This window comes from Lupinus angustifolius, chromosome LG06 (genome assembly GCF_001865875.1).
Source record: "Lupinus angustifolius cultivar Tanjil chromosome LG06, LupAngTanjil_v1.0, whole genome shotgun sequence".
Taxonomy (NCBI): Eukaryota; Viridiplantae; Streptophyta; class Magnoliopsida; order Fabales; family Fabaceae; genus Lupinus; species Lupinus angustifolius.
The window spans coordinates 11941581-11956213 of record NC_032014.1 but is presented as its reverse complement, the minus strand read 5'-3'; the positions used below and the strand labels follow the sequence as shown (position 1 = coordinate 11956213).

Below are 14633 nucleotides of genomic sequence, written 5' to 3'. Positions count from 1 at the left end.
AAATGTACCACTTCATATGTCATTATTTATAATTGGTCAGAAAAATACTTAATAATTATTTTTTAACTTAAAAGCACACTCCAGAATTTAAAATAAAATCTATTTGTGAAAGTTTGTTTCATGCCAACACTGCAACACAATCACTTTTCTATATATAATATTTAAGTTTATTATAGCTTCTAAAATTCTTCAAAGTATTTTGAGTCAATGTTCACTAATTTTGGAAGCCAATAACTACTAACAAGGTACAACCTTAAAGGGTTGTAACTATGTAACACTACACATTCATGTTGGAGATTCAACAATTTTCTTAAATTAAACCTTATGACACATTATTGTTATTTGAAGACTTACATATATATAACCAAAATCCATCAAAATTTAAGCAAAAGAATTGAAGAATAAGCTGTTCTGACATAGTACTAATCAAGAATCAATTATTTTCATCTGGCTTTGTGAATTTGTTAAGGGAATTTAATTGAAGCTACAGAGAAAAGGTAAAAATGTCAAGGACAAATTCTGAGAAGAAATTGGGTGCAGGAAGAGTTGTGGCTGTGGCAATTGAAAACAACAAAACAAGTCAATATGCTGCAAAATGGGCAGTTGATAATCTTCTTCCAAAAGACCAATGTTTGTTATTAATCCATGTTAGACAAAGAGCATCATCAATTGCTACACCAAGTAATTAATAATCTTAATTGCTTATATATATATATATATAGCTTGAGTTGAATTATGAAAAGCTTGTTTTGTAGCATGTTTTCTTTCTCTTTTTCAATATGAGCAAATGAAGAAAAGCCTTTATCATTTGATGATGGTTTTTTACTACCCTTTGGTATTTTTAATAAAAAATAATCACTTTGTAACACACGTTACTGATTTGAATCATTTATGAGTGCAGCAGGAAGCCAGATATCCCTTGATGCTAACGACGATGTGGCTAGAGCATACAAGCAACAAATGTACAATGAGTCGAGAGAGCTTTTCGCTACATTTCGCGTCTTCTGCAATAGAAAGAATGTTAGTACTCCCAACTCATTTTTCTTCAACAATAGAATCAAAATAGCAAAGCAGAAAGAGAAGGAATACATACAATACTAAAATAAGCAATCAAATTTCATCCATTTAAAGAGCTTGCTTTTAAATGAATCTGTGGTTGTTTTCTTCTTCTAAACAAAGCCTTTTAATTCAATGTTTTGTCTATATTTACAACAGATACAATGCCAAGAGATCTTGTTGGAGGACACAGATGTACATAAGGCATTAATGGAAAGTATTAACACATATTCCATTGAGCTTATGGTACTTGGGGCACCATCAAAAAGTGGTCTTGTTAGGTAATTCACTATATTCATTCCTACTTACCAAACATAATCCAAGCAAACTATGCTTATTAAACTTATGCACATGCAAGCCAAGGTTAATTGATTCCTAAAGAAAAAGGGTACATTGCATGAATGTGGTAGCACTTATTAGACACCTTAAAACTAGCAATAAAAACTTTTTGAGTTATATTTACTTTTACTCCTCACATATTTTATTTTTTTTGAGTGAATACCCATTTTAGTCCTTAAAAACTTTTGTGTATACCAATTTGATCCCTGAAAAAATAATCTAAATTAGTACTCAATGATCATAAATGTAAGTCAAAATAATCTCTATCAGGTATCATAAAACATGCTAAAAGAACTAATTTGACCTATATTTACTATTTTTGGGAGCAATTTTCTATTTTTCAACCACCAAACTAGCTATTTACTCATTCTTCTTTAAATAACAGAATCCTAGTTTTGACTATTTTTTATATGATAACAGGAGGTTTAGAACAACAGATGTCCCAAACCAAGTGTCAAAAGGGGCACCACCATTCTGCACTGTGTACATTATTTCCAAAGGAAAAATCTCAACTGTCAAATCTGCTACTGCTTCACTAACTACTACTTCTAAAGCTACAATCCTTAGCAATACATTGCAACCACAGAATCAACTTGCACCTAGTCTTGACATAATGGATGCACAACACATGCAAAACCATCCACCACGACGTATGCCAATTTCTCTTTAATCTTTACCTTAAAAAAAAAATCACGAATCAAAGCGACAAAAGCTGAATTCTGAATCCTGAAATCTTTAAGGATAGTTGTGCGTAACATTTATTTTTTTGGAAAATGATAATGTTGCTCATAAGATTATGTATTTGTGTTTATTATAGCAATAACAGAGAAACCAACATATGGTGCACCACGACTATCATCGGAGGACGAAATCAAGTAAGGAATGTAGAGATTTGATGCATAGATAATTCTACAACATTCTTGTTAGTCAGCAAAACATAGCACACAAGGATCTTATGTAAAACTCAAATAGTCATTGATTCTCTAATAGCTTGTGAATCCTTAATTGAAGTGGTAGTAAAAAAAAATCACTGCATTAGACCAGTGAATCCTTGATAATGATATGTGACAAGTCACAAGCATGTCTTATTTTGATAATGTCAAGAAGTTTAAGCCATATGAATGCTGAATACTCATCTCTAGTTAGATTAGGAATATAATGCAGATATTGTGGAATATGCATTGATTTATGACTATGAATTCCAAAAATCATTGATGATTGTAGAAACCTAATGTATAAATTCAAGTAAGCTATAATGCCATGCTATCATATGAATGCTAAAACAAATGGATGAATACTTTGCTAACTTGATATTCTATGAACAGATCGCCGTTCACAAGATCTAGTAAATCATACCACAGATCTTTTGAATCCTCGGTTCCGGATTCTGATATATCATTCGTGAGCAATGGAAGGCCAAGCGTTGACAGGATGTTCCCTTCATTTTATGATGAAATGGACTCTGGAAGGCTTTCATCAGGCTCAGATTTGGATGCCAGAAGCTACAGTTCATCGCTCTCGGGTGCTAAGTCGATTGATCAGGGTGACTACTCGTTCTGTTCACAAGACAGTGGTTTCTCAACACCATCTGCGAGGTTCTCAAGTTCGGTGAGCACATTGTATAACATAAAGATGTATAATCAAAATGGAGAACTAATCTACTGTATTAACATGATCTGATGTAGTCTAATTCGTGTGCACCTTTCTTATCTTTGTCACGATCAAAGTTTTTATGGCTTTATGTCATACACTCATAGTAATGAGATATTTATAAACATATATATGCCTAGAGGACAAGAATTGATGAATGTATTCTTTGAAGTTATAGGATGATGTAGAAGCTGAAATGAGGAGACTCAAGTTAGAACTGAAGCAGACTATGGAAATGTATAGTACAGCTTGCAAGGAAGCTCTCACAGCAAAGCAAAAGGTGCCTTCCAGATTTTAATTTAGTCCAAATATAATTCTAACGATATATTGTCTTCGATGCGATTGTCACGATTAAAACATGAATAATCATTTGAGAAAAGATAGTAATAATTGTCGCGATATTCCAACAGGAAATGGAACTTCAGCGTTGGAAATTGGAAGAACAAAGGAAAACCGAAGAGTTACGAATGACCGAAGAAGCAGCATTGACGGTAGCCGAGAAGGAGAAAATAAAAGCTAATGCCGCAATGGAGGCAGCAGAAGCAAATCAGAAAATTATAGAGTTTGAAGTACAACAAAGAATGAAAATAGAATCTGATCAGAAGAACAAGGCAGATGATACTATTTCATATAGTCCTGTCCGGTATAGAAAATACAGTATTGAGGAGATTGAAGAAGCAACAAACAACTTTGATATCTCTCTCAAGGTTGGTGAAGGAGGTTATGGGCCAGTGTTTCGGTGTGAACTAGATCACACACCAGTTGCAATTAAAGTGCTTAAGCCAGATGCAGCTCAAGGAAGGTCACAGTTTCAGCAAGAGGTATGAAAAAATGCAACAAAACCAAGTAAAGGATCATATGTAACTCCTAAAAGTACATCACCAATTCATGTTAGATTATTTTTTAGGAAAAGGTCTTTTCTTTCTTCCTGAAAGCTCTTAGAAAGCTTTTGATTATAAATTGTTTTGAACTTAGAATAAGCTAATCCTAACACACATTAAAATGAAGAAAACTAAAAAGAAACATGGTGCCATTATGCATATTATTTGAGGTAATAAATTTGGCATTTGACTCATGCAGGTTGAAGTGTTAAGTTCCATGAGGCATCCAAACATGGTTCTCCTCCTTGGAGCTTGTCCGGAGTATGGTTGCCTAGTGTACGAGTACATGGCTAATGGAAGCTTGGATGACTGCCTCTTCAGGAGAGGTAAGGTACCAGCTCTTCCTTGGCAACTAAGATTCAGAATTGCTGCAGAAATTGCTACAGGCCTCAATTTCCTCCATCAAGCAAAGCCAAAACCACTGGTGCATCGTGACTTAAAACCTGGAAACATCTTGCTCGACCGCAACTTCGTGAGCAAGATCAGTGATGTTGGATTGGCCAGGCTTGTCCCTCCTTCAGTTGCAGACACTGTAACACAATATCGCATGACATCAACTGCCGGAACATTCTGTTACATTGATCCCGAGTACCAGCAAACAGGCATGCTAGGAATCAAGTCTGATGTATACTCGCTTGGGATCATGCTGCTACAGATTATAACAGCCAAGCCACCAATGGGTTTGACTCATCATGTTGGAAGAGCTATTGAGAAAGGTACTTTTGCTGAAATGCTTGACCCTGCTATTGAGGAGTGGCCAGTTGAACATGCTATGCATTTTGCTAAGCTTGCATTGCAGTGTGCCGAAATGAGAAGAAAAGATAGGCCTGATCTCGGGAAAGTTGTATTGCCCGAGCTCAATAAGCTCAGAGATTTTGCTGAAGAAAACTTGCCTATGATGATGATGTTTGGTGCAGGATTCACTACTAGAACTAACAATTACTCGCGCTCGACAATTTCCTCGTCCACAGTGAGTCGTTGTGCATATCACACCTTGTTTTTTCAGTTCATATTATGTAGTCATACTTTTTTTCAGTTCATACTATATAGTCATAACAATTTATATCACATATTTCTCTTGTAGGATGAATCTCAATTGTCTGGATCGTCTAGTTACGAAAGTCGGTCAACCTCATCTTCACTGAGTAACAATAGTAGTTTTGTTGCAACAAAGATGATTTGATAAAAGCATCATAAAATCACAAACAGGTGGATTTTTTTATGTCTTGGAAGAAACTTGAGAATGTAACTAAGCAAAAACTGATTCTTTTATTGAAAAGGAACGCAAAGTGTAATTGTTCAAGGTGTACTTAGCTATTCCAGTAGTAATTGAAAATGGAGTTTTAACCTTATCTTTATGCATATGCTAATTTATCAAATCTTCTGATAGAACTTGCTTGTTTTAAGCAAAATCAACAATACGTGAAGTTTATACTTTATTCTCTAAAAAACAAAGACAGTAACCCACGTCTATACTTTATTATCTAACTTGCGAAATGCATTTTCAATCTTGGGATCTTACTGATTAAGAAAACATACCAATTGCCACAGTCATTCATTGTTCTATATGACAACTGCACACTCATCCTAAGAAATTTCTCAATTACTGCAACAAATCCAGGTCCATTAAACGGAAAGTCACAAATACACTTGATATATATGGAAGAAATGGAGTATATAAGACTTGGCATAAAGAAAAATCACTCAAATAACTATAAAAATTGTACTGAAAGTTTGATAATTAAAATCTAAATGTCTAATGATTCATTTGATCCATGTAAGAAATGCAACATAATACAATAAGGTAAACTTTTTTATTATTATATCTTAAAGACAAGAAAAAACTCTGAATACAAGAGTTATGATCAAGCCTGCGGACAACAATAATTATGAAAAATTGCGAGTTATTCCCACTTTCCTTGCACTAATAACTAGTTTGGATAAAATCAAACATAAAATTGATTAATTCTACAACTATAATGATGTGAACAAAGACGAAACTAATTATCAAAATTTAATTAAAACTTTCATATGCACGCATAGTTATTACAACAAAGCGATTCTTCAGAAGGATGGCATCACAAAGTCCTATGCATCAGGCAAGTTTAGCAAGCTGGTTCTTATGCCCTGTTAGATGGTACAATCTTCTGGGGTGGCTGCATTTTAAGGACATCAAATTATACACAAGTCAGTATAGAAGGATGCCAATGTATGATTGAATGAATTTTTCCTACCAAAAATGTTCTGAAGCAGCACCATCAAGGAAATTTAATAATGGTTAAATTATTCTATAGCTCCCTGAACTTTTTGGGGAAACTCAAATAGAACAACCCTGAATTTAAATAAATTGTAGTTGGACCCTTAATGCATAGAAAATTTGTAATTGGGTCTCTCATACTCTTTTCGGCTGCGGTAAAAGTAGAGGGACCAATTTGAGATTTTCTAAAAAGTTCAAGGACCTAAAATCACAAGTACCCTAACAGAAAAGTGTCCAATGGACCCAATTTGAAAATTTTCTGTGTATAGGGACCCATCCACTAGAAATAATAATCATTAGAGCTATATTAGGTTCTTGCTCACCATTGCCAATTCCTCCTCATGCTTTGGAATAAAAGCAGTGTCAACCTTGCCATTTCTGAAATCCTGTTATACAATGAAGATATTCCGTATATAATTTAACTTCTGAGCATATATTGTTAAAGCATACTTGGTACAAAAAGGAAATGAAAGGAGCACCCACCTCAATGTCAAGGATAAGTTTATGATATTCGATAGTTGTAGGAATTCCTGCAACCAAAAATTATTTATTAATAATTATATCACAGAATTTGAAGGGTTTGAAACAGCAACAATAACAACAGAAGCTTTCCCGGGGAAGGATTTAAAACAAATTTAACTTTTCTTTCCGCAGTGCATTGAACAAGGTGCATAGGAAAAGTATTTGACTCTTTTCATTCTTTTCAGGCTTCTGGCATGCAATTGACTTACACCAAGTACAGGTACCTTATGGAATAATCACACTTATAAAAAAATATTATTTTACCTGTGATAGTAGTGTCATCAAGTGCCCTTTTCATGCGCTCGATTGCTTTTTCTCTTGTTGGAGCCCATACAATCAGCTAGAAAAGGTTCACAAAGTCAATACATGAGCAAGGTTTTCAAATAAAATGAGCACTTCACAGATAGTTTGGTGTATTGCATCCACGTCCTCATAACCACAGCATATAAAAGGCAAACAAATTTATATTAGATCATGTTCCATTGAGTAAAAAGTGAAAGTCGCATTTAGATTATTAGATCATGCTCGTTAAATTCTTTGAACCCTTTTATTTCCTGCTATTTCCATCCACTCATTTTTCCCACTTACTAGGGTGAGGAAAGCAATACTGTCACTTCTGATAAATTTAATTTGTCACCACTCAGGAACTAGAAGAAGACTTAATAATGTTGGATGGGTGGGAAACGTGCTTTATACAGACAATCAATTGCAAATCATATACCAATAAATTCTCAGTATTTATTTGCATTGGTAGCTTACAAATAAATAAGACATTGCTTGCACGTCTGCTGATATTAAACTCACAAGTGAAACAAGTCATCACCTGACTAGTATCTATACCTATAACCTATCATTGCTTAAATTCAAACAATCCCAAACAAACTTTATAAGGAAATGAGAAAGAGCTGTAAAAGAAAAATACTGACATTTGCATAAGAATAGTCGTTACCTATATGATTAATATATGTTTGTATAAATTAGTGGTTGCATTAGATAATTTAGATATAGACGGGTTACATGCATTTGCTGCTCATATGCATCACAAAGACATAAACTATGCAGTATAGCAGCAAAGATGAGGATGAACAATCAATGATATAAACGAGACAGAATAGCACACCTTCCCAAGAAGGGAGTCATAGCTTGGAGGAACCACATAATCGGGATAAACATGGCTATCCATTCTGACAAATGGACCTCCAGATGGCAAGTATGCTGTAATTCTACCTGTTGTTTGAGAGGAGAAATTCCTTCGTAATTAGAAAACCTTTAAATAAAATATAAACCAAAACCATAAAATGTAAAATGACTATGCCTAACACTTCAAACGTCAATTTTAATGAACACAACTGTTCCATAACAAATTTAGAATACATGTTTCTAAAATTCCTATTGAATGTAATTACTTATAGCATCTTTTAATGCATGTCTGCAAAAATACACTGCTGATACAAGATACCTGGCCCAGGTCTAAAATTCTTAAACGCATCTTCTGCATTGATACGGCATTCAATAGAATGTCCACGGAGCACAATATCCTCCTGCAGAAAAACTACAATAAGAGCAAGATTCTAAAGAACCACAACTTCAGGTAAAATAACTCCTTTATGACATACCTGTTTGTATCGAAGTTTTTCTCCCATAGCTACAAGAATTTGCTCTTCTATCAAATCCACAGAGGAAATCATTTCTGTAACAGGATGTTCAACCTGATCCCACCAACCCACCCCCAAAAAAATGAAAAGAAATAGTAGAAACTATTCAGCATAGCTACAAAAATTGAAAGCCTGATATAATGTATCAGATTCATTTCATACTAGACAACTATGGCAAGTGTATTTGGAAACCAATTTCAACCTGAATACGAGTGTTCATCTCCATGAAGTAAAAGGAACCCCTTTCATCCAATAGAAACTCAACTGTTCCAACACCAACATAACCAATAGATGCAGCCGCTGCAACTGCTGCATCTCCCATTGCCTTCCGCAACTCTGGGGTCAATGCAGGAGAAGGTGCTTCTTCCATCAGTTTCTGATTACGCCTCTGAACAATCACAATCAACAGAACCAATTAATTACTTCAAGTATGATCTCTTGCAACAGGATTTCAAAATGGGATAGTAAATAATCAGCACCCCTATGCTGTGAACTTTCTCAAACATGATAACATTGACAGTACGAAGTGGATGAAATTCCGATTTTTCTTTTCTATTTTTACCAGATATGCATCTCTGCTATTGTTATCCAGTAACATCAGCAAAGATTTACATGTGAGACTCCTACGGATGGCTATGGCAGTTACTTCAATTACAGCCCCAAACTTTAATCAAACATCACATATATTTGAACAGTTTACATTAGTTTTCGTTCTTCAATTCATCATGATCAGAAATTACATCTAGTTTACAGAACACATATTATCATGTTTTGTAAAATATCATTTAATAAATAAATATGAGTATGAGTATGGTAATATAACTAACCAATTTGAAAACAACACAACGATACAGACAGGTGAGAATTGACAGTACCTGGATGCTGCAATCACGTTCTCCAAAGTGAACAACATTACCATATTTGTCTGCAAGAACCTGGAAAGCCATGAAGCAGAAGGATGGATGAATTATAAACAGCAACAAGACAAGTTAAACTGTAAAGAGGACTCTAATATTAGAAATTTGGAAAATTAAAATACAATGTTACTAGTTACAAATTGCAAGCAATGAATAACAATCATAAGAAAAATTCAATCGAAGTGTTTCTCCTAATTCCCAGGCTTCAGTAAAATCAAATTATAGATTTCATTAACAAAAATGGATAACATTACCTGGAACTCAATGTGTCTTGGGTTTTGGACATACTTCTCCAGATAAACACCATCATTGCCAAAGGCAGCAGCTGCTTCACTCTTAGCTTGCTGCAAGTAATGAAATTGAATTATTATTATTTTTAGTAAAAATGCAAATATGTATTCCTCATCAATGGGATGAAGTCTGCAACTATTTGCAAGCAGAATAACATCATTGGCTAATCACCCTTACATCAGAATCCACTCTAATGGTATGGCCCAAAAACTTGTTTCAGCTCCAAAGATGGCATCATGTCATGACAAGAATTGTAACATACAAACTACTAGAGAACTTGCTCTGCCTATTGCCCCAAAACAAATCACTGATAAGTGAGAACTATTTCTCTATGACTTTGTTTGAATATACACATGCTAAAATATATACACAAGGTACAAGTAATAGCTATTTCGTTCGGGTTTTTTGCTTTAACCAGATTTGAGTTTCAGGTTACCTTTTTTAGCTTTTGACTATCTGTGCCTATTATAACAGACAAGAAACTAAACATAGAAAACTATGGTTCAGACAATATAAAAAATACTTCCATTCAGATGGAAATATGATAGAAACTGGTATTTTGCTGAGGAAATGTAGAGAAAAACCTAAGGTGCAAAGCTCTGATAACAAGGAAAAAACAGAAAATGTCTTGATCCAGATGTAGGTAGAAGAGGAAAGAAATAAAATATAAAGAAGCTAGATGCAACTCTCCCCCTTGGCCTAGGCCACCCCAAACCACTTAAAATTCTGATGTGCCCTCTCCATTCCCCACCTTCCTAAGCCTTATTCCCTGCTTTCCCTCACTCCTCGCCGCATAAGTCATGTTTGTTATAATGAAAATTATTTTTGTGCCCCTTAATCATAATTCACAAGTGGTCTAGCATATGAGTGACTAACGATACCTGTAGCAACTTCACAAACTCTTCAGGTTCTTTAGCAAGACGCATGCCACGTCCTCCGCCACCTGCTGTTGCCTAAGAAACACAATAAGATTTTCAGTTTACAAATCAGCTAAATAAGACCATACAGTGGAGTCTTTATAAAAATGATATGCAGGGGATTTTTATGGCCGATTTAATCAGTTTAAATCAATCACCAATGAAATGATTCTTCTATCAATTGATATGTTTCCACAAATAACTCAAATTCAACTACTTGATCTGTATCTTCAACTGTTGGAAACTCAAAAAGAAGACCATAACAAACAATAATAATTTTTCTTTTCAATAAATCATGAACTAAACAATGTAATCATCGTAGTAAGTGTATACTTCTGCAAAAAGATTCAACCCATTACATTCTTCAATTTACAGTTTTAATGTCACAACAAAGAATGGATGACTTAGCAAAGCGTGTAAAATTGCTCATTGCTTCACTGAAACAATAATCCTGAAACATACATGTGGACGGTCCTTTTAGAAGATAAGGCTTATTTTCTTCTTTCGTTAAAATACTGTATAAAGGGTGGCTCATTGCACAAGGCTCCCACCTAGTGGGGTGTGGGAGTCTGGGAAGGGTATATGTACACAGTCCCTCACAAGTGAAGAGACTGTTTCCAAGATTTGAACACATGATCTCCAAGTCACAAGGCAATCAACATAACCGTTGTGTGGAGGCTCACTCTTTTTTCGGTAAGATACTATATTTGACAATAAATTCAAAATACCTGATTTCCACAAGAAACTTAGATTGATCATACAATAAAATTTACTTTCATTAATATGTCAATATCACATGTATATTTACTGATTGGAGAGTATAAGGAAGGAAAAATGTATGTGAATATGATTTGACTGCCGCATATACTAATGTACATGATTATATATATTATATATGTATATGCATATATATATATATATATACTTATATATGTATATCAGTATATGCATATAAAAATTTAAGTATGAGTGGAATATATATGTCAACCAGAAAAACTGAAATTAAAATCAATTAGGCACAAGTTTACAGATACATAGTAATAAGGCTTTCTACCTTGATCATCACAGGGAAACCAATCTCATTTGCAACCTTGACAGCTTCTTCTGTGCTCTGTTACATTAGGTCACTTCATCAAATTGATGTTATAACTGATGAATTGATCTCAACATTATATTTAAAAGTTATTTGAAGCTATTTATACAACTGACTCTCTAATATATTACCTGTAAAAGCCCATCACTTCCTGGAACAGTGGGAACACCTGCTTTCTTCATTGTCTCTCGGGCAGTTGCTTTGTCACCCATAACCCGAATACTGTCAGGCTGAAAGATTAAACTAAATATTAAGTTCTACCAAATACTTGAAAAGGGAAATATTTGAACCATGAATTTTCTCTAATAAAATTATGAGTTAAAGAAGTAATATATATGTAACAGAAAAACATTGAACGTTAATGCTAATACATTAAAATCAAATAAAATTTGGGGATATCAGATAATTTGGAAGCCTCCTTTGATTAGGCATATGCTAGGAAATGCCTCAAAGTTACCATCAATTATCTTTAACAATATTGAATATTAAGTAGACATTTGACTATGGGTTAAGAATACTGTTATTTTAGGCATGACAAGCTTGGCAACCACTTGCTGAAGAACTATATTTAAACAGTAATCCTCATCACACAGTATCATTTTGTCTATAATTTAAAATCACTCAACGTCAGTTTCAGGCAATAATAATGTTCATGTATAATACTTCAGACAGAAGCTGGCTTTAAGATTGAATAGGGAAGTTCAAATAAGTCTTGTTTGACCAGTTGGAGTTTTGACAGTTAATGTTGCAAACTCAATCATAAGGCACTGATTTAAGCCAATCATCAAACAATAAACCAACAGGATATTCTACAAATTGCACATAGAGTACTCACATTAGGCCCAATAAAATTGATTCCATGTTCTCTACACATATCAACAAACACTGCATTCTCAGAAAGAAAACCATATCCAGGATGCAACATCGTGCATTTGTGACTAGTAGCAGCAGAAAGGACATTTGGGATAAGCAAGTACCTGCACAAAAAAAGAGGCAACAGAAATAATTTTACAACTTTTGTGGCAAATTAAATATTTTAATAATTTGGATATATTACGTGCATAAAAAAAGGCAGCCCAGTATATGATGCTCCCACAAGCGGAAAGATTATTTTCAGAATTTGATAATGTAACCTCTAGGTCGCAATCCAGCAACTTTACCAATGCACCAAAGCATAAATATAAAAAAAAACAAATGATCATTATAATTAATTATTCATTATGAAATTCTATGGTACCATCTTTCCTTACAAGTTCTGATATCTGTACAACATATTTAGACAACAATTGGTACGAAAAATCACATATACATACATTTCTCTACTCTATCCCGAAACACACAGTAACTCAATACTCACTCATATTCACATAAACCACATGTTGTTGTCCTAACATTATATACAACTAGAAATGTTGCATAAAAAAATCCCATAGGCATGCTCAAACACTTATTTATCATGATATTCACATTCAATTTATACATGTATCATCTATATGAAAATTCTGTGTAAGATATAACTTACGATTGGTTACTTGGCGCTTCGCCAATACAAACAGCCTCATCAGCCAATTTAACATGAAGTGCATCCTTGTCAATTGTAGAGTACACTGCCACACATGGTATCCCCAATTCATGAGCAGTTCGAATAACACGAACCGCGATTTCACCTCTATTCGCAATCAAAATCTTATCCGCTCGACAAGTTGCACCAAGAGCCCCACAACGCGCTCTTTGTTCTTTTTTATAACTAACTTGTTGAACAGCAGTTTGTTTAGGAAAACTCATGTTATTAGTTCCAGGTAAGAAACTGCATTGTGAACTCTTCATTCCTCTACTTCTCACAGCAAATAAACCCTTCAAAAATTTTGTTTAAAGAATAATACACAAGTAATTAAGTAATAAATAAATAACAATAGAGTGTAATATCAGTGTAAAGATTTAGAGAATAATATATCAGTGTAAATATTTATACACAGTCATTAAATCATTCATCACTTTGAAGAGTCAATTATGATCAAATATGAAACATGGAGGACTGTATATAAAACTCAAATACAGTGCACGTCTTTTTTCTCAAAGATTTATATACATTCAATACATTATCTATCATTCATTTGTATTGTAAAAAATGGATGATATACAAAACTGTTACACTGTCGATGCATACATCTTTTCTGGTAGTAATAAAAATAAATAATGATGATGACGATGATTGAGTAATTGGACTTACTACAAGAGGAACAGAAGGTGAAGAAAGAGATTTGCAGAGTGACATTGAAATAGTGGAATCCATATTGCTCCTAACAATAGATGAAAAAATGGAATGAGGAAAATGAGAGTATAATGTATGAGAATAAGGGAAAGAATGAAATAATGGTTAATGTAGTTTACCTAAAAAAAGTGAGTGATGAGAAATGAGAAGTGAAGTTTAAGAAAGGTGGTTGTGTCGATGGAAACTAGGAAAAGTGAGAGTGTTGAAAGCTCCGCCTAAATCTAAATCTGATTTGACACTTCAGAATTGAGAAGAGGTGTTTGAATGAATGTGGGAAAGTTCTGTTTTCAGAACATGGACTAATGGGCTCAATACATGTTAGCCCAATACTTTGGGTTTTCTTCTTACATTTTTTTAGTGTTTTAAATTTTTTGTATGGTATTTTTTCACTCTCTTTTTTTGAGTAAGAAATTAATTTCTTTTGGGGTGTGTGGTTGCCTCTTCTAACAAGTATTGCTCCTAGTAATCAAATTCTTGATCATTTTGTTGTCCGAGGATCTAGCAAGGTTACATTACTAGATCAATACCTTGTTGATTTTGAGTGTGTGAGTGTAACCAACTCTTTCATGCTACTTAATTCAAAGCTTATAGATCAATTGGAAATAGATTAGGATTTTATTAGCTAGATGATTAAATATAACTTTTGGGAATTATTTGGTAACTTATAGTTTATTTGGTAAGTTTTGGTTTTATGATGGTCAATAAACTAGTAGAATGTTTAATAAATAAAGAGTGACAACAGTTTGTATATTTTAAAAACCACAAGCTTTGAATTAAGTTGAT

General features: G+C 33.8%; 2 protein-coding genes across 2 annotated transcripts; one reads left to right on the top strand and one right to left on the bottom strand.

Moving 5' to 3' along the window:
* On the top strand, nucleotides 504-5259 carry LOC109350461 (U-box domain-containing protein 35). Its single transcript, XM_019591696.1, has 9 exons — nucleotides 504-681; nucleotides 902-1020; nucleotides 1216-1337; nucleotides 1816-2045; nucleotides 2213-2270; nucleotides 2721-3003; nucleotides 3224-3325; nucleotides 3456-3866; nucleotides 4126-5259. Exons 1-9 carry the CDS (start codon nucleotides 504-506, stop codon nucleotides 5008-5010), a joined length of 2388 nt encoding a protein of 795 aa, XP_019447241.1. The 3' UTR covers nucleotides 5011-5259.
* Nucleotides 5719-14121, bottom strand: LOC109349875 (biotin carboxylase 2, chloroplastic). The gene is made up of 17 exons (XM_019590909.1): nucleotides 13970-14121; nucleotides 13809-13878; nucleotides 13101-13432; nucleotides 12414-12555; nucleotides 11710-11808; nucleotides 11540-11596; nucleotides 10450-10521; nucleotides 9532-9621; nucleotides 9236-9295; nucleotides 8563-8748; nucleotides 8322-8414; nucleotides 8165-8246; nucleotides 7826-7932; nucleotides 6970-7045; nucleotides 6667-6713; nucleotides 6507-6569; nucleotides 5719-6082 (listed from the first exon to the last, which is right to left on the bottom strand). Exons 2-17 carry the CDS (start codon nucleotides 13869-13871, stop codon nucleotides 6047-6049), a joined length of 1605 nt encoding a protein of 534 aa, XP_019446454.1. The 5' UTR covers nucleotides 13872-13878; nucleotides 13970-14121; the 3' UTR covers nucleotides 5719-6046.

Bases quoted from the DNA above. Each gene is read 5' to 3' on its own strand.
- LOC109349875 (XM_019590909.1), bottom strand. From the start codon at position 13,871: ATGGATTCCACTATTTCAATGTCACTCTGCAAATCTCTTTCTTCACCT. The intron at 11,597-11,709 runs GTAATATATTAG...CTAATGTAACAG, and splicing joins GAAGTGATGGGCTTTTACAG to AGCACAGAAGAAGCTGTCAA. The intron at 6,570-6,666 runs GTGGGTGCTCCT...ATTGTATAACAG, and splicing joins AACTTATCCTTGACATTGAG to GATTTCAGAAATGGCAAGGT.
- LOC109350461 (XM_019591696.1), top strand. From the start codon at position 504: ATGTCAAGGACAAATTCTGAGAAGAAATTGGGTGCAGGAAGAGTTGTG. The intron at 1,021-1,215 runs GTTAGTACTCCC...TATTTACAACAG, and splicing joins TCTTCTGCAATAGAAAGAAT to ATACAATGCCAAGAGATCTT. The intron at 2,046-2,212 runs GTATGCCAATTT...TGTTTATTATAG, and splicing joins GCAAAACCATCCACCACGAC to CAATAACAGAGAAACCAACA.